At 37.7% G+C, this 19,342-nt stretch overlaps 1 protein-coding gene across 1 annotated transcript in view; it reads left to right on the top strand.

Annotated features, from left to right (window-relative positions):
- The window catches only part of utp11 (UTP11 small subunit processome component), a 38,987-nt gene extending 23,810 nt beyond the window's left edge, over positions 1-15,177 (top strand). The window contains exons 6-10 of the mRNA XM_069895771.1: positions 536-666; positions 1,097-1,207; positions 2,580-2,882; positions 13,052-13,203; positions 15,010-15,177. Of these exons, the coding sequence (XP_069751872.1) occupies positions 536-666; positions 1,097-1,207; positions 2,580-2,663 (326 nt within the window). The 3' untranslated portion in view covers positions 2,664-2,882; positions 13,052-13,203; positions 15,010-15,177. The remainder of the gene's footprint in view (positions 1-535; positions 667-1,096; positions 1,208-2,579; positions 2,883-13,051; positions 13,204-15,009) is intronic.
- The last annotated feature ends 4,165 nt before the right edge of the window (positions 15,178-19,342 follow it).

Here is a 19,342-nt window from a genome sequence, read left to right as displayed (position 1 = left end):
TTGTGGGCTGAAGGACCTGAACTGTATTGTAATCTTTTGTGTATGTGTTGGACTAGGTCAGCACAACAATGTGGGCTGAAGCCGCATGTGCTATGCGATGTATGTATCGGGCTCCATGACACTCTGTTTGATTTCTTATTAAATTTGCAATTTTAAAAACTATTTGTAAATTTTCAGATATAGTCAAACATCTCCTCTTTCTTAATCATGGCACCAATATCATTTGGCCCTAAGGATTTGTCAGGTTCTTTTTTCCTCTTTGTTATTTTCTTGCAATGCCTTATCTTGAATACATTGATGCTTGCTCTGGATTATCTGGGGCATAATGTCTTCTTCCCCTTTTAAGTTTGGAAAATTGACTGAGAAGGTTACTTTTATTTTTAAAGAGCTCAGATTGTTTCTCACTTTTTCCTTTAAGACCTACAATTCCAGTTGCTTGTGATATGTATCAGTGCTTTGACACATTTTGAATTGACTGTAATTAAATTTGATTCCATCACAATTGCTGAAAAATTCTCCATTTAACCACGTGCAGTGAAGGAATTTAACGTGGCAAAGCGCCTCAATACTTTACCAGAGTTGGTGGACCGAGTATACAACCGACCAACCATTGAATCATTGCAGAAGGAGAAAATTAAAGGAGTCACTCATCCAAAGGCGCTAAAGGTAATGAGAAACCTTGTTTAGATTAACTTGCTGCTTCATTTTATAAAAGCGTGCCACGGTGTGCCAAAATAATGTTGATGTTTTAGAAAGATAATCATCTCAATGCCAATATAATGCCTAATTTGACTGTCACTTGAACGTAAACTTGTACAGAGTCATTATTCCAGATGTGAGAAGCAACATGACTGTTGCAGAACACTTGTCTGCTGTGAAAGGCAGCATTTGTAGCATTAATTCCAGAACTTGCTTTCAACACTGAAAAGTGACTGACAGTGTATCTTGCTATTACAACGGTATCCATTTTTTTTTATAAATACAGAAAAAAACAGAAATTAATCTCATTTCAAGGCATTCTCTTTACATCTTTTCAAATTATGTATCTATACCATGATTATCCCGCTTTGAAATAATTTGCAATTTGATCTTTCAGGAACTTGCTCAACAGAGAAATCACCAATACTCCCTTCTGAAACAACACATTAATAGAGAAAAGCAAATGTTTGTAGCAGCCCAAAAGATTCAGACACATAAAGACCTCATGGTAAGTGTGCAGCATGCATGGATTTACATTAATAGAGTGGATTTTATAGGTGAAGTCACCACAGACAAGTTTGAAATTATGAAGTGAGTGAATTTGATGAGAGTTCATTGAAATAAGTTATAGTCATCTTTAGAACATTGGTTGGGTAAGTCCTTCTTTTCTACACAAATTAGCTTGTCCCTTAACCAGAAAAAGTTTGGCAACATGGAATCTGTGGATGGAAAGAGAATGAATTGTCAGAGTGCTTTTGACGCATTTACAACTTCTGACCAAATAGATCCAGACATCTGCCAAAACCAGAATTTAGCATGAATACCTTTAGCCTGAAAGACTACAAGGAAGATGATTCTGTGCAGTGGGGGAGGGATATACTAACTTTTATTTTTTGTATATGGAATCTTGATGGAAGTAATAAAGCTTAGTTTACCTTTCCATTAATTTGCACTTAACTAAGTCACTGATACCAAGGGATATTACTTGAGTATTCACAAAGGAGATTAAAGTACTAATAAATTCCAGCTGCCTCAACCCACAATGTTCAAACATGGCCATCAAATAGACAAGAAGAGACAAAATTTGACTAAGCTACTTAGTATTTAGAGGACAAGATAATTGGAGGTTGGGAATTGTAGGCTTGAATAACCTGGAATGTTCTCCTACCATCAGATTTTTGTTTTGCACCCATCTTTAAGTGGGAAATGTTTTATTTGTTGCTGTCAGCTTAATAAGCACAAAATTATGCAGAACCAATATTCCCTATTGTATGACATTTTATTTAGGGATCATTGTTGTGAAGTAAAACCACTCCTTCCCTCAAATATAAATCAGATTTCTTAACTGTAAAAACAATGCTGGAGAAACTCAGCAAACCTATTATTGTAAAACCCATCAAAGATACCATGATGAGGGGCTCAAGCCTAAAACGTTGGTTCTGATTCTTTTGCTATTATAAAGGACACTGTTTGACCTGCTGAGTTTCTCCAACATCGTGTTTTTATGTCAACCATGGTATCTGCAAACATTCGTGTTTTACTTCAGATTTCTTAACAGACTGCATCAGATTTTCTTAAAAATCTGTGAGATTGAATTTCTTCCCATATTGTCACAAATTAATTTCTGTGCTCATTTTTTTTTAACTTTGAAAGATCATAATTCATTCTGTAGACTGTAATCTACTTACTGGGTTTTCAAAAGGAACATCTCTAGTAGCACGCTACTTAAAAGTTTGCTCTGAAATGCCATCCACAGAAGGTGTACATTCTTAAAATAACTAGATTTTTAAGAACATTTTTTAGAAATGCCCCGAGGGGCTTTTTTAAAGTATGGTTCTTTGGCTCATTGTTTTAACTTGAATGAAAATATTTCTCCACAGGACAAGACCAAAAAGGTGAAAGTTAAGAATGGAACCATGGATTCTCCTGCCATTTATAAATTCCAGTTTAAAAGAAAACGCTGACATCTCTCAGAGGCGGTTCAGATTTTACGTACTGTTTTCCATGAGATTTTATCGAAATACCACTTTTCAAACTTTTTTTTATGCCATTTAATACTTAACAATTGGCTGTTATCAACAGAAGATTAAATGAGTCCGGACGGAACAGATACTTCAATTTCGATGATCTGTTTGTGTTGACTGCAACCAACCAAGTCACTGGAATGTAAAGAAATAAAACAGGTATTAAATTTTTAATTTTAACAATATGGTATTGATCTCATAATTTCAAATAAAAGAACAATTTGACTTAGTGACAGTCATATTCTTTAAAAATGTTTTTATTAACATATTTTACACTATAGGGAAAATTAAAAGTTGAATATAAATTAATAAGTTGATAAGACCTTAATAAAAAATAATGGAGAAAATAGACTGCAGATACTAGAATTAGGAGGAAAAAAAACGAGTAGGTCAGGCTGCATCTGTTGAGGGAAAATAGTATTTTTGCTTATATAGCAAAAAAAATCTCTGGTTTGTGATGATAGCAGGTTACATCATGTTGGACTTGACTCAACTCACTGTCAGTAGTACTTGCCTACATTCAGCTTTTGTGGAGATGGATCAAACTATCTCTTTCCCTCTGCAGCCATGAGGCAAAGCAGGCTCCTGGTGACGTTGGGTACTTTTAAGGAATAAGTAATCCATAGAATGTCCTGACAGTAATTTTGAAATTTTTCTACATGTATTATCAGATCCAAAAACTACTGAAATAGATTTAACTTGAAATATATCAATAAATTATATTTAAATTAAAAATTCTAAAATGAGTAAAAAAAGTTAAAATGGAAGTCAATAAGTAAACCGCTGGCTTGCATTGAGCTCTTTCCACAGAGACGCAATCTCATGCAATGAATGAAGTCCGAATACTAGCCAACAATGGCTTCAAACTGGGGATGTGGATATAAAGTACATCTGGCCACTCTCTCCATCATTGCTCTGCCTTTGGGTTTGATGAGTTGGATCTGACCTCCAGGTCTTTTTGAATCTCTGTGTTTCGGCCCAGGATTTGTGGAAGTCTGAAATGGAGCTCTGGAATGTCTGACAACCATTCCCTATGGAACTGCCAGATGTCAATTAGCTTGATTTTAGCCCAACTACAATTTTATGTTATTAGGAGGAGAAGACATACTATTTTTAATGCAGTCTGTTGACCCCTAATGAAAGTTGTTTTGTGACAAGAGGATTCGATTTGGCTGTTGGTTCCGTTCCCCTTGCATCTTGTAGTTGGATATCTGCCAATACCCACTGGAAGCAACTCCAACACAGCAGTAGTTTTATAGCAGACAGACACTAAAATTGGCCATAATCATTAGTTGCTAATTCCAAACACTGGTAAAAGAAAATTTAATTCCTATTCATGGTCAATGTGGAGCATGTACTCAGATACACCACTATAGTTACAAAAGCTTTGATGCCATCATCTCAGTTTAGTTTAAACATTGTGTAATAAATTGTCTTGCCCTTCTGTGAAAGTTGCTACTCTCAGTATTTAACTGGGCACCATATGAATTTCTGGAAGCAGTGGTGAGTTTTTGTTGGCTTTCAGACAAACTTGGTACTCCCACACTGCATTCTAAATGGACTTGATGAGCCAAGCAGAAACCACCTGTGTCCCTTACCTGAATATGGCTGATTTATTATTCACCGTCATTCTGGAACAGCTAGAGTCTTCATTAGAGCCCAAGGAAGATCTGTTTTGTCTGCCTCGTCAGCATCACTGAACCTCATCCCCAGGAGGCTTGATACAAATTAATTAACCTAATTAAAAGCACTGATTGCAGAGATGATTGGTGAGATGCTGGCGGCACTTGCACATAAGCTGCATGGGGCGGAAATGCAGCCAACTGATGTGTGACTGCAGAACTAAGCAAACCTCATTAAAACCGATTTGATTTTAAATGACTTGTTCTTTTTTTAAATATATATAAGTTTGAGCTGGTCACAAACATTTTCTACTTTCAGTGATAACTTGCCCACTGGTGTAATACATCTCACATCTGCTGTAAAGATCACCACTTGTGATTCATTCTGAACCAGCTAAGCAAAGTAAAACATTTTAATTTCCTGCGTGTTTGTTTAGGGTGATTAGAATTGAAGTCCAATTTTAAAATTTACTATTACAGACTTGAGATAAATCTCTTTTTGTTCTGAAGTTGCAACATGGTTAGAATAATCAGGTTGACTCAATTATCTGCATCAGCAAGGAGTTTGGGCCTGATTCGTAAATGAATAAAACAACCAATGAAAGACCACCCACACTTTGGTAATTCATCATTTAGCAGCTCTTTTGTGTAATTATTTTGATAAATGTGATAGTTTAACAATTCATATTGTAGCATATGAATTGACGATTATTGTAAGCAGAGTGCACAGGTGGCAGTGAGTTCGCTATTTCAAAATTAGATGAATTGGACAATAAAAACGTTTCATTCAAGTCTGAGAGCAGGATGTGAAAATTACAAGTGTTTCTCCTGTACCATGAATAATACTTGGGCACTGTTTCAAAGTGTACTCCATGTGATCAGATTGAAGAACTAGATTTCTACGATCTTAGCCATTGCAAAGGCCGCACAGCTCTGGTTCAGTCCTTACCTCTGCTGCTGTATGGGTGGAGCTTGAATGTTCTTGGGGTGCTCTGATAACAAAAATGTGTAGGTCAAGTTACTGGGACACTAAATTGTCCCTGCAGTACGCAAAAGTGCTGGAGAAACTCAGCAGGTCCAGCAGCGTCTATAGGTAAAGGTTCCATTATTGTCACGTAATACTTACTACATTTGGAATGTAACGTGCGTGAAATTTTTTAACTTTGTCTAGCACCCCTCACAGAAATTAGGCCCCAGCGAGGAATGAACTCACAACCCCTGGTTTACAAGACCAATGCTCTAACCACCAAACTATTGGAGTCTCTTGGAAATAAAGGGTAACCAACCTTTTGGGCCTGAGCTCTTCATCAAGGTCTTTACTGTGTTACACGAGTTGTAGAGTCCCAGGTAATTGATGGAAATGTAGAAAGAAGATAAAATAGGTGCTTGATGATCTATGGAGACTTGATAGGCTGAAAACCCTGCTTCCATGCTGTATCCCTCTCTGACTAATGGTGTCTGCTTCATTGCCCTGGGTGCTCTGGTTTCCTTTCACGTACCAAATCGGTTAACCCCACAACATGCTGTGACACCATAAAAGAGTGCAAATGTTGGAATCTGGAGCAAAAAGTAGATGAACTCAGCCAGGCAGCACCAACGGGAGAAAACAGATGGGTGTCAATGTTTTGGGTCGGAACCCCTCATCACAATTATCCTCGCTTTGTGCTAATTGGTACTTTTTCATTCTAACTCTGCAGTTGTCCTCTTCTTCTACTGTACATGGATGGCTGTATAAATGTTAGAGCTAACCTGTTAGTAGACTGCTTGCAGAAGCAACCTCACCATGCAAGGTATAATTTGACAGATAAATGTAATCTTAACCTCCTGTATCTCATTTCTTATGTTTTAACAGATCCATTCTCATGATTCTCCCAAGCACTTCTTTTATCGCACTAATTAATTGGGAGAATTGCTACTCTATTTTTTTTTTAACTTTAAATCACAAATGAATAGATATGTGTTGAGCAAAGAGGTTTAAGGTTCTGGCTTATTAATCATTAAGGTTGCGTTGAAGGAGCAGATGGGTAAATGGACGGTGTGTTGCATTGTGAATTGCATTAATGTTTATGTGGGACTTTATTATTTTTGGTATATTCCAAAGTATTTTCTAGCTAATTAGCTGCTTTGTGATGTGTGATCCATACCCCATAAAAAGCCTCATAAATGGCATCTGAGAGAGAACCAAATGCATTGTTTGATGATGACGAGGGACAAAAGACAAGGCCACAGCTTTTGATAAGTACCATGGAAAATTTTGCAATTATCCAAGCATCTGCTTGCTACCTGTGACAGAATGGTCCTGCAATATTGCACTAGCATGCCAGTTTAGATGTGAACTCATCCAGTATTTTGCTTTTGGTGATGCCAAAAAATGCTCCTAGTAAGATGAGATAGTACATACAGAGGAGACAAGCCCTCATGGGTAAAATTGGAGCTGCATAAGGTTGGTGAGATGTTAGCAGAAAACCTTGTTTATAAATGGAATTCCAAATTATCATCTGACCTTAAAGAAGCCCCCCTATTAAAGTGTATAATTACAATATGGAATAAAATTAATGGACAAATTGGGATGGGGGGGGGGGGGGGGGGGGCTTTCTCCTAAAATTTCCCAGCTCAAAATGTGTTAATTCCATTAATGATTGATAATAAAAATCCTGGACACTTGGTCCCAGAGAGGGGTCAAGTGTATTCAGGATTGTTATGAGCAGGGACAACTTGTGACATTTGAGCAAATTAGGAATAAATATGGAGTTTTAAATGCACCTTTTTTATGCTGTCTTCAGTTAAGATGTTATTTAAGGGACAAATTGGGTCCAGCGCTGACCTTACCGCAGTGTAGCGAAATAGAGACTTTGATTTGGAAGGGGATCACCAAAAAATATTTCAAAAATGTATTCCTTACTTCAGGTGGGAACCCCTAAACAAGGGCTTGATAAATCAAGGCAAAGGTGGGAATCAGATTTGAAATAGAAATTGATCTATTTTGCTGGTCTGACTGATGTCGGGGCTACATGATTAACACGATTGACTAGTGCAATAACCTCTTGCATCAGCTAAACCTTACTCCACAAAAGTTACAGAAATTGAAATCAGGAATATCAGTCCAGTGCTTTTGATGAAGTCAAGGAATAGGTACTTTCTTGCATTCAACCTTGTCATGCCCTAAAGTGAGGCCTTTCTGGGTAGATTTGGGTAATCTGGAAAAAAAATTACTGGAATTTGATACCCTCGGGCACTTGAATTATTTTTATTGGGGAATTTAGAAGATATAAGACCTAAAATGAGGCTGTCAAAATATTTAAAATTTGTTAAAATTGCTTTAGCAGTGACTAGGAGATGCTTAATAGTGTTCTTGGAAATCTGATTCCCAACTAGGTTTAACCTGCTGGAAGATAGAAATGCTTAATTGTGTTCCCCTGGAGATGATCACCTATAACCTCCGAAATAGGTATGATGTATTTTTAAGAATGGAATTCATACCTAAGGTACTTAGGGGTAAATCTTTAACAATTCCCCCCTCCTGTCTCTTCCCCTCCCCCCGGTGCTCACAGCGCTGAGGACCCCAGATAAGTCAGGTTATTTGTCTCTTGATGAGTGGGGGTTTATCCGAGGTAAAGCCAATCTTTTCATTTTCTTTTTTCTTGTTCTTCCCACCCCGGAAGGTTCCTCTTGCTTTGTTCTTTCTCTCTCTTTCTCCCTTTGGTCCAACATGGACATTGAATTTGCATTTTTGTAGTATTGTAATTCTTTCTTTATAATAATTGAATCACATGTTGACTTTTCAACATGTACGTACTATTTTGTTAATATTATTGATGTTTTTCTTTTTGATTATTTTTCATTTTGACTGCATGTTGATTGAAAATTCTCAAAATAAAATATTCCAAAAAAAACGAGATGGCACATAAAATCAGAGTACTCCTGGAATCATTCAATTAAAGGAGACAAGTCAATGACAGGAGCATTGATGTACAGAGGGATCTTGGGATAGCTCCTTGAAAATGGCAAGAAAAAAGGACAGGGGATTGAAGAAGGCATTTAGCATTCTTGCTTTTATCAGCCAAGGAATTGGCAAGTCATGTGGCAGCTGTATAAATCTTTAGTTTGGCTTCATTTAAAGTAATTTAAATTTAGACATACAGCATGGTAACCGGCCCTTTTGGCCCACAAGACTGTACCACCCAATTACACCAAATTGGCCTTTATCCCCGGTACAGTTTGAAGGGTGGGAGCAAATCAGAGCACCCGGAGGAAACCTGCACAGATGCGCAAACTCCTTACAGAGAGCGCTGGATTCGAGCCTGGGTCGCGGGCGCTGTAATAGGGTTGCACTAACCGCTAAACTAACCGTGCCACCCTCTATGCTAACCATACACTATTGTGTGCAGTTTTGTTCAATGCAGCACAGGAAGGCTGTGAAGGTGTTGGAGAGGGGACTGAAGACTTTCTTGGATTGGAGTGTCTTAGCTACAAGGAGAAGTTGGACAAACCTTGGATCATTTTCTCTGCAGCATTGGAGGCTGATGGGGTGACTGGCTAGAAGTATCTAAAATTACGAGGCATAAATGGGATAGATTGTCAATGTTTTTTACCCAGAGCAGAAATAGCATACACTAGAAGGCGCAGGCTTAAGGTGAAAAGAGGAAATTGAAAGAAGATTTGCAAGGCAAGTTTTATGTAGAGAATGGTAGATGCCTGGAACGTATTGTCAGGAGAAGTGATAAAAATGGATACAATAGCAACATTTAAGAGGGACTTAGACATTTGAACAAAAGGGATACCGGCCATATTCAGGCAGATAGGATTAATTGGAATTGCCGTCATGGTCAGCACAGATATGGTGGACTGAACAAAGAGCTTTTTTTTTCGGTTCTATGTGTCATTTTCAAATTTGTTTAGTTTTTGAGAGATTTAATTAAGAATGTTCTAAGCTCGGAGCCAAAAGAAAACATAATTCACGGCAACATTGCCTGGTTTGAGAGGATAATCTATGTTGAAAGAAACTTGGGTACTATTCTTGTTGAGATTAAGTTTGTTTAAAATTATGAAGGTAGAGAACAGTGTATTCAAATAATTATTTTAATGATGTAATGCAGTAGAAGGTCCTTCTGGACCATGAAACCTGTGCTACCCAATTAACCTACCAATCCTGTCCATTTTTGGCACGGTGGGGTGGAAACTGGAACATCCAGAGAAAGCCCTTGCAGGTCATGGGGAGAGCATACAGACTCTTTACAGACAACAGAGAATTTGAACCCAAATTGCTGGTGCTGTAATAGCAGTGCACTAACCATAATGGCCATCATAATAACATCTTTCTCCATTAAAGTAAAAAGTAAGACGTATATCATTTATCTCTACGATAATAGTGATCAATCAGCATAATTCTACTAACAAAATACAGTCAAGTAACTATTAACATGTCAACAAATATCTGGTTAATGGAAAAAAAATATCCATGATGTTCAGAGGTAGATGTGCAGCCTTCATCTCGATTACAGCAGCAAGAACAGAGAACCCCATAATAGCTACAGTGGAATTGTAACACAGTGGGGAATAGTGGGTGCTGAAAGGCAGTCAGGAAAAGTTTATCTCTTCCACTTTGGAACATCCAAAATAAAAAGCATTGGAAAACTTAACAGGTCAGGCAGAAAATAAGAGTTCCGATGAAGGGTCGATTACCTATTTTGTTTCCACAGATGCTGCCAGACCCATTGGCTATTTCCAGCATTTTCTATTTTGCTTCTGAGTTTTAGCATCTGCATTTTTTTAAAAAACGCTTTCCAAAGAGGAGCATCCAAATTTTTTTTGTGTGTCTTTTATTAATTTTATCATCTTACAGTTTCTTTAATAGCCCAGTCACAATCAATCTGAGAACTAGAACTCATTTTCCGACATGGTGTGGAGAAGAAGACCTTTGGTCAAAGCATTGAGTACAAGACTGGGATGTTATAACTGTGACCAACTGCATCTGGTCACTGTTTTGATCACACAGCTACAGGAAAGATACCATTAAGCTCAAAGGGGTACAGAAATTATTCAACAAAATGTTACTGGTGTGGTAGGCTTGGATAGGACTTTTCTCCTTGAGGGGGGAATTTATGGAGGTTTACAAAATATATATATATATATATGATGTGTGTGTGTGTATGTATATATATATATATATATATATTTTATAATTGTATATATATTTATAAAGGACACTGTCTCACCTGCTGAGTTTCTCCAGCATTGTGTTTTTACTTCAACCACTGTGTCATTTTATCCCTTATACACGGTGTCTGCAGACTTTCATGTTTTACCTCACCATGAACAAGTTGAGCCAAAGGGACTGATACCATTCTGTAGGATTTTATGAATATATGACTTTATAACGCACATTCCTGAATGTTGCTCTGTGCACGAAATGTCCTGGGATATATTAATAAAATGTGACTTAGTGTTTAGTACTTTGGAGGCAGCTGTTTGGGGCAAGGATCTAATATGCAGTGTACATGCCAGTCTGAACTTTGCAACCCTGATCTCAAAAAAATGGGTCATTGGCTGGAATACAGAGAACAAGAGAGTACTCTTTGTGCAATTGTTGTACAATAAGTTAAAGAAGTAAAGAATAATTTAATGAAAGCTTCACCCTGTGTGTTTGGCTTTATGTACAGTAATGAATTTGAACTTGCCTCAAGAGATAATGTTTCCTTCTAGTCCACTGCCATCCACCTACACAAGGGTCCAGCACATAATATTTCAAAACAAGCCCTCATTCTTTCAATTTTCTCAAATCAAAATGCCTCTCTTTTGAATATAATTGTCACATGTATTAAGAGATAATGTGGTATGTCTTATTACAACCCACACTCATTGCAGCAAACAGCTGAAGTCTGCACGAGCCAGCTCACAAGGCTGCATACTTTGTATAAGTCATCCTTTGTGCGTGTGACCATTATTCCTGCAGAATGCATCTTGTGTTATCTTTGAACCGGGGAAAAGCTCTAAACTATAACCTCCACCTCCAGTCCATTTTTTTGCTGGCCTACATTAATGCAAAGTCTTTGATCCATTTGTTTTTATACTAATGTAATGTAGTCAGACCCACGTGCACACAATTTACTACCTTTTCAAAGCGATGGATTGGTAGGATGTTTGATCCTGTGGTGTTTTTTAAGTTGTAAAAGGAATACTGACCATCTGGTTTTGAACTACATCATTCTAGCTGTGATGCCAATAGGTTTATGGCAAGTCCAGAGAAATTCTGATGTCTTTAAATCTCTCAGTTTAAAGACTGTAAAATAGTAGGAAACATCATGATATTAACTATATTAACTAAAATATTTTGTCAAATTAGACATGTTTAAAAAGAAAACGGATTCTTTTCCTAATTTTCCTTTCAATTTTAACAGTTTTGAACTTTCAATTTCTTGCATTTTTTCTGAATTATTTTTATATTATCCTTTTGTTGTACTCAATGTCACCAAAACTAAGGAATTGATTGTTGACTTCAGGAAAGGAAAACTAGAGTTTACGGACAAATTTCTACAGATGTGAGGTATGCTGACCGGATGTATCATGGTCTGGTACAGAAACACCAATACTCCTGTGCGTAAAGCCCTCCCAAAGGTAGTGGACACAGACCACGACATCACAGGAAATACTCTCCTCACTATTGAGTACATCTACAAGCAACGGTACTGTTGGAGGGCAGAAGCAATCATCAAAGACCCACACCACCCAGCACACGCTCTGTTCTCGTTGGTGCCATCATAGATGTCACAAGGCAGGAACAGTTGCTACCCCTTCACCATCAGGCTCCTCAACGACAAACTCATCAGAGATTCATTTAAGGACTCTTGTGCACTTTATTGATTTCCTTTTGTTCTCTCTATTGCACGTAAAATTTGTTTACGTTTGTTATCTGTTTACAGTTCTTTTATTTGATTACATGTTTTACACTGTGCCCGCCGGTAAAAGGAATCACAAAGTTGAACGTGATGTATGTACTCTGACAATAAATCTGAAATCTTGTTCTATATTCTATTTCCTCCTGTTCTCTTCCAATTATCTTGGAAATCGGAGGAATTGACGGGAACAAATACATTTTGACTGAGACCTTTATTAGGTAAATATTAATGTAGAAAAAAATGACCCATGGTCATTGAAATGCATCAGTTTTATGAATAATTTTACCAAGTGGTTACAGGTGCATTATCAGCAAGTCTTTTTAACAAAAGTACAAGTAAATGCATTCAAGTAGAATTAAGGATTGTGCATAACGTGTTTTTGTATTTTTCACTTAAGTTGAAAAATTCACTTAAGTTGTTCAAAGTAGAAAATGAACTGGATGCCATAATGGTTTCCTGCTGATATCTCTGTCACGATATCTAACGCTATTCATAACTCGAAAACAACAGATATAACGACAAGCTCTGTAATTTCTTCAGAAACACCAGGGGTGCAGTGCTGCTGGAGCTCAACGGGGCGTCACTCCGGCACCTTGGGACCACTCCAGGCACCTCCTGGGGCAGCTCCGGCACCTCCTTGTTGCTATTTTTGGAGAGCTCTGGCACCTAAAAAATTAACACTGCACCCTTGAAAACCGCAGACATTGTTCTGGAGACTTGACTACTGGTTACCCTCAATATTTCTAATTATATATTGGCACTGAAATTCTATTTAGCCCTGATGCCAGGACTTAACTGCTTTTCCCTGCAGAGGTCTTGATTTTCAACACAGAGCTGAGCCGAAGTCAGCAGTAACATTTTCCACCCTGCCAGAGGTTCCTCAGAGGACTCCTTATGTTTAAGCTTGGTACAAGCATATCTGGATCTTGAATTTAATGGGAGGAATTACCTGCCAGGAAACAGGTAAGTAGAGCTATTTTTCATTACTTATCTGTTAGGGACTTTACTCATACAAAATGTGCTTTTAGTAATTTTGTTTGTTAAAGGCACCACATTTATCAAATGCGTTTGGTGTTCATATTCACATTGGGAGCTGGTAAACCGAGGGACAAGGCTTCACTGTTCACCAAAGTCTCCGTGAGTGCTGAACTCAGCCACACACCATAGTGTCAGGAATCTGGATTTCCTGCATTGTGACTGGTGCAAGCAGCAATGTGACCCGTCGGCAAGTGGTTTGGAGCCAATTGTGAGAAAACCTTTAACAGCTTAAAACAGATAAGCATACACTTAAATGTAAAGACGGAGTTTTCACTCCCACCCCCAAACTTTCATCCCTTGGCTTCAAACCAATATTATCCAATAATTAATTCCAAATCTAGAGCATAACTACCCAATAGAAAAATAATAGTGTTCTTCCACCACTCTGCTTCAGACTAACCAATGTGACCAACACCTCAATTCAGGGGCAAATCGGGAGGGGAAATAATTGCCAACATTGCCAGTGATGTCCACATCCTGAGGGATAAACATAATTATATGCCTGATGCTTTCTCTGCCACTCGCCCAGCTCAAGGGACGTTGAGGTTGGTGATTAGAAGTTCTCCTGGACTAAGCAGCACAGTTCATTTTAAGTCCACTCTCAGATCCCTTGAGAGCAGACCGCATCCTGATCTATCCCTCATGCTGCTGGACAACCTGTGCAATTGTCAGTCAGCAGGAGGTGAAATCAAAGCAGAATAACACAGAAATGTCACCATCCCACTCTCTGGCTCTGTTAATGCTGTGTTAACTTTAACCACTATCAATGAATTACAAGGGTCCATTTCTGTGCTATCCAAGCTTCAATGATTTGACGATAATTGCAGTTTGGGATGAGTCCTCAATATTCACATCCTTCCTGGGCTATTACACTTTGGCATTTCAAGTAATAGCAGGGAAACTCGTAGAGAATTATAAATATAAGGATGAATTTTATCCTGGGATGACAGACATGTTTGCAGCACAAATTTATACCATCTGTGAATAGTTATGGACTTAACATCTAATTGAATATTTTATCTAATAAAAATGAACTCCTCTGTGCATGTGGGTGAGTTAAGGGTCTGCAAACACATCGAGAAGGAAATATAAACCACAGCGAATCTTCCTGTTTATTTCTTGCACATTTTGTTTTATTTTTGTAGGTTAAAAATAAAAAAAAGGGGCAAAAATATAAAACTTTAAATTGAATTGCTAATATATTGATAATGAAAACTCAATTTTTTTTTTATCACCAGTGGAAAATCCATGGGCAAATATGGATTACCCTGATGAAGTAAGTTTCACAAGGTTGGACTTTCTATTTATTTCATGTCTTCTCCAAAGGTTCGACACAGTCTGATCCCTTCAAATGCTTGCACCTTACTCCATAGAAGCATCAATTATAACCAGATGTATAACCAAGCCAAAATCTTGCAAGAACTGGCTAAATACATTTTTTTCTACCTGCCTGGACTGCACGATAGATTTTCAGTTTCTAGTGCATGTGATATTGGTGGATCTCTATTTTTGCCCAGATCACTTAAGCTTCTTTCTTAAAGTATTTGCGGAACAAGATGATGCATGACAAAAGGTAAATAACCTGAACTGGAGGAAAGCCCAAAGATAATAATCTTTTGATTCCTTTCAGGAAGTCGACCTAGAAATACTTATTGCAAAAAGGTAAAGCAAGTGACTTCCCATCAGGGTTGGAATCGTCACATTCTTGATTTGTCTTTTTATCCCTCACAGATGTACAACCTCAAAAAAATATTGGACAGTTTATAGAGAAGCTGTTTCAGCAAGACCAAGGTTGACATTCCAGTGCATGACTGAGGGAATACAGTATCAGAAGTTCACACTGCTCGATGACACATCAAACTGATCCACTCAGGTGATCTCAAGACACTACTTTAGAGAAGATTATAGGTACTCCATTGTTTACCTGTTCAAATTAATGCTTATCTCTCTCTCAATTTTATTAAACATATCTTGACAATATAACATCCCTTTTTGTGGGGCACAAATTATTTGCTTGATATTTTATAGCAGTGACACGTTTCAAAAGTATTTCATTATCTGTAAAATGCTCAGCGTTGCTGATGGAGACACAGCAGGTACTTTATGCACAGAAATCTTTCTTCATGTGTATCACTTTAAAATTTCCTTATTGCATATCGTTTTTTTTAGATACAACCTATTTTGTGATTTCCTGTCATATTTTTAACATGCTTCAAGCATACAAAACCATGAGGTGCAACGTGCCATTGAAATTCATTTTCTGCATTTGAACTTGGACTTCCCTGCAGGTCTTGATGCAATCAGTGACGAACATGGTGAAAAGTTTCACCAGGACATTGTGATCATTGAAAAGTGGTATCATCAAGGCAAATGGAATCAATCCATCAACGCTGGCCAACTATTTTTGGACACTGCTGAGTACAAGTGAAAATCAGTGGCAAAACATTTTTAAGTCAGTTGAAAGAACGCAGTGTGTCAGCATCATTATGTGAGAAGACGTAAATTCAATTAAAGTTAATTTAATATTTCTCTAACTTCCTAAACGATATAGCAAATTGAAATTATCTTTGTGTTCAGGTTGAAGTTGTTTATCATAATCCCCAACATTTTTTTTCCGGAAACAAACCTGATTAAAAAAATCGATTTTCCCATGTTATGGATCTGGATAAGATACCCAAAGGGATCAACAAGGGATGACAAGATGAACACCAGCAAAAAGCAATTCACAAACCTTGTAATAGATTGGTAGAATAATAGGTAGTGGGCTCCTCCAAATAAATCTTTCCCGACAAGTAATAACTTAATGAACTTTTTAATAGACGTTTTAAATAGTATACTTGTTGCTGCCTAAGAACTGGTAAGGAAACAAAGAAAATTAAAAGCTATATTTTAATGAATTCAGTTGCTTAATGAAACTCTGACAGGGTTTTGGTGAGAATGAATGGCTGTGGCAGAGAGCCAAGCCTGACAAGTAAAGGAGCCATGGTTTCAAATCATTATTTTCCTTTCCCTGCTTTACTTGGATGAAGGATTTGTTGATCAAAATGTTAGCCTCTTGGATTAAGGCCTAGCACTCTCAGTATACCTCACAAATATTTTTTGTTTATTGAACCTTGTATTTTGGTCAAAGTTGCCAGGTCTACTGTGTTGCAAGCATCAGTCCCTAATTCACATTTATTCTCTGTCACAAAAAAATATTTTATGCGAAAGTCCAGATCTCTGATACTAAACATTGAAGTTTGATACAAAGAAAAATCAGAGACAAAATAAAATACATCAATTTGCATTAAGTTGCTATCCCCAAGAGAAGGAAGTGTATTTAAAAGGAGATTTTGCAAACAATAAATTTGTCAGGATGTTAGGCAGGAGTGGGGGGAGGGAGTTGAATTAGAATTAGCACCTGTTCCAGTAATGTACCAGCTTAACATTGAAGTATCCAAAGGGGAAAGAAGTAACAAATCAAAACCCTGAAGGAATGGTTGGCAAAGTAACGATGAGGCCTCAGGAGGGCACTGAAACTTACCCAGGGAGGAGTTTGCAAAAGTTTGTAAGTTTCAGTGTCACATTTAAATTTGAGTTCTTTGACTGTAACAAAGAATACTGAACGATATTTAAATATATTCACTGAGAGAAGTTTCCCTCAACCTATGCCAGGGTTGAAGTACTGTTTATAATGTGGATTTCAATACACTTACTGAAAGGCTACTTTAAAACAATGTCTTTGACACTTCATTCATTTAAAACAAATAATTCTGTAAACACTTTTGTTGCTGCTTTAAAAGAAAGGCTGGTTGTCTTCGGCTATGTAATTAGGTGGGAGTGTTGTAACATCCTTGAATACACCACAGCTATTGAATCTACAATGAGCTGTTACCAAAATAAGATTGATATAACTGATCTGAATGAATTGAATGTGTAGGACTGGCTCACACTAAAAATGGCATGCTATAAATATTTTACAATGCAGTTATCCTAGGCTCTATACTCTACAGTGATCGTGCTCTAACAGTTAAAATATAGGAAGTACTAAAAATATTATTGCTTTCTCTTATCTCTTTGTACTCTAATTCTGAAGAATGGTCACTGAACTGAAACCTTGCTTCTCTTTCCTCTCTGTGGGGACTGCCTGACTCGCTGAGTGGGAAAGCATTCCTTACAGGAAGACGCTGATTTTTATTGGGTTCTGTTTGCACAGGTGACATCAACATTCCAAGATCTCTCCCTGTGTAAAACTCAATTTTTAAGGTCTAACGCAGGGGTGGGCAACCTTTTTTTTAATAAAAAACCTCACATTCCACCTAAAATATTCCCTATTCCATAAGTGCTCTGTGATTGGGATGTGAGTGGCAAAAGAAGGTTGAGAACAACTGGTCTAGACCCATTTGTTACTGAAATATAAAAGGTACAAGGACTGCCTAAAGAAATCTCTTGGTGCCTGCCACATTGACCACCGCCAGTGGGCTGATATCGCCTCCAACCGTGCATCTTGGCACCTCACAGTTCGGCGGGCAGCAACCTCCTTTGAAGAAGACCGCAGAGCCCACCTCACTGACAAAAGACAAAGGAGGAAAAACCGAACACCCAACCCCAACCCACCAATTTTCCCTTGCAACCACTGCAACCGTGTCTGCCTGTCCCGCATCGGACTTGTCAGCCACAAACGAGCCTGCAGCTGACGTGGACATTACCCCTCCATAAATCTTCGTCCGCGAAGCCAAGCCAAAGAAGAAAGATTTTGCTTGAGAAAAATTGTCATTGGCCCATTTCCTTTGGAGTTATGGCACCGTGCACATAACAAGTCAATTAGGGACGATGAACATAGTGGCTTTCAACCTTTTTCTTTCTACTCAATTACCACCCTAAGCAATCCGTTACTAATCACAGAGTACTTATGGCATAAGGAATACTTCAGGGAAATTTGAGTTTTAAAGGAAAGGTTGCCCACCCCTGAGCAATTGGATCACAACCAAACTTTGGTCTCCACCTGATATTGCTAAGTGTTAAATTAGCCAAAATTGAGAGGGTGAAGAGGGGGAGATGCTGAGAGCTAGCAATTGGATTTCTGGTCAATTTTACAAGACACCTTTGCTAATGCATGCACGCACACGCCCACCACACATGCACACAGGTACACACGCATGCACACACACCATGCATGCACATGCATTCACTCTGCAGTACTTCAAAGCCACATCACATGCTGCAGTTCCTTACTGAGCTATGTGGAAAAGATGTAATCTCTTATGGAGTCACCTAGTACCAAAGGAGGATTTGCATCCCATTGTACCAATGCCAACTGAAAGAGCTAAGGAATTAGACCCACACCCTTGTTCTTTCCCCTTGGCGCCCAAAATGTTCCTTTTCCAACTATATATCCAATTTCCTTCTGAAAGTCACTGTTGACTCAACTTCCACTGCTGTTTCCAACACTGCATTCCAGATCGTAACAACTTGCTGTATAAAATAGTTCTCCACTGGCTTTTTTTGCCGATCACCTTAAGTCAGTGTAATTATTGGAAAAGTAGCATTTTTTTCCCATTTGTAATTTTAAAAATAACATATTCTGTGAATGCACCCCTTACTCAGAAAGTATTTGAAATCGGGGGGGGGGGGTTAGACTAATTTTAAGTTAGGTTATTAATGTTGTGTAATAATTATTGGGGGGGGATTAGTTTATTTAGTTTACCGATGTGGTACTGTAATTTTATTACCTTATTTTTCTTTTTCTTAAATGTAATCTTCTATTTTATTCATGTTATAAAATCTTAAATAAAGTTTTTAAAAAAAGAAAGTATTTGAAATCATTTAAATTATAAATTATATTCCAACTACAAGTGATTAATTTGACATGCATTTCATATACCTGTTTCCTACTTTAATCATAAAGTTATTCAGAAGAATTTTATCTTGCTTTGAAATAGTACTTCCCCCAACATGCTTTCTTCAGCTGTTCTTAATTAATTCTTAAAAGCCTTGGATCTTTTGGGAGAGAATGAGAGTGGACTCTTGCCATTGAATTGTAAGTATCAGGATGTTTTGGGAAAGGAATTGTAAACAATGCACC

This window comes from Narcine bancroftii, chromosome 8 (assembly GCF_036971445.1).
Source record: "Narcine bancroftii isolate sNarBan1 chromosome 8, sNarBan1.hap1, whole genome shotgun sequence".
In the NCBI taxonomy this organism is placed as follows: Eukaryota; Metazoa; Chordata; class Chondrichthyes; order Torpediniformes; family Narcinidae; genus Narcine; species Narcine bancroftii.
Note: the sequence above shows the minus strand (reverse complement) of the source record. Positions and strands in the feature narration are given on the sequence as shown.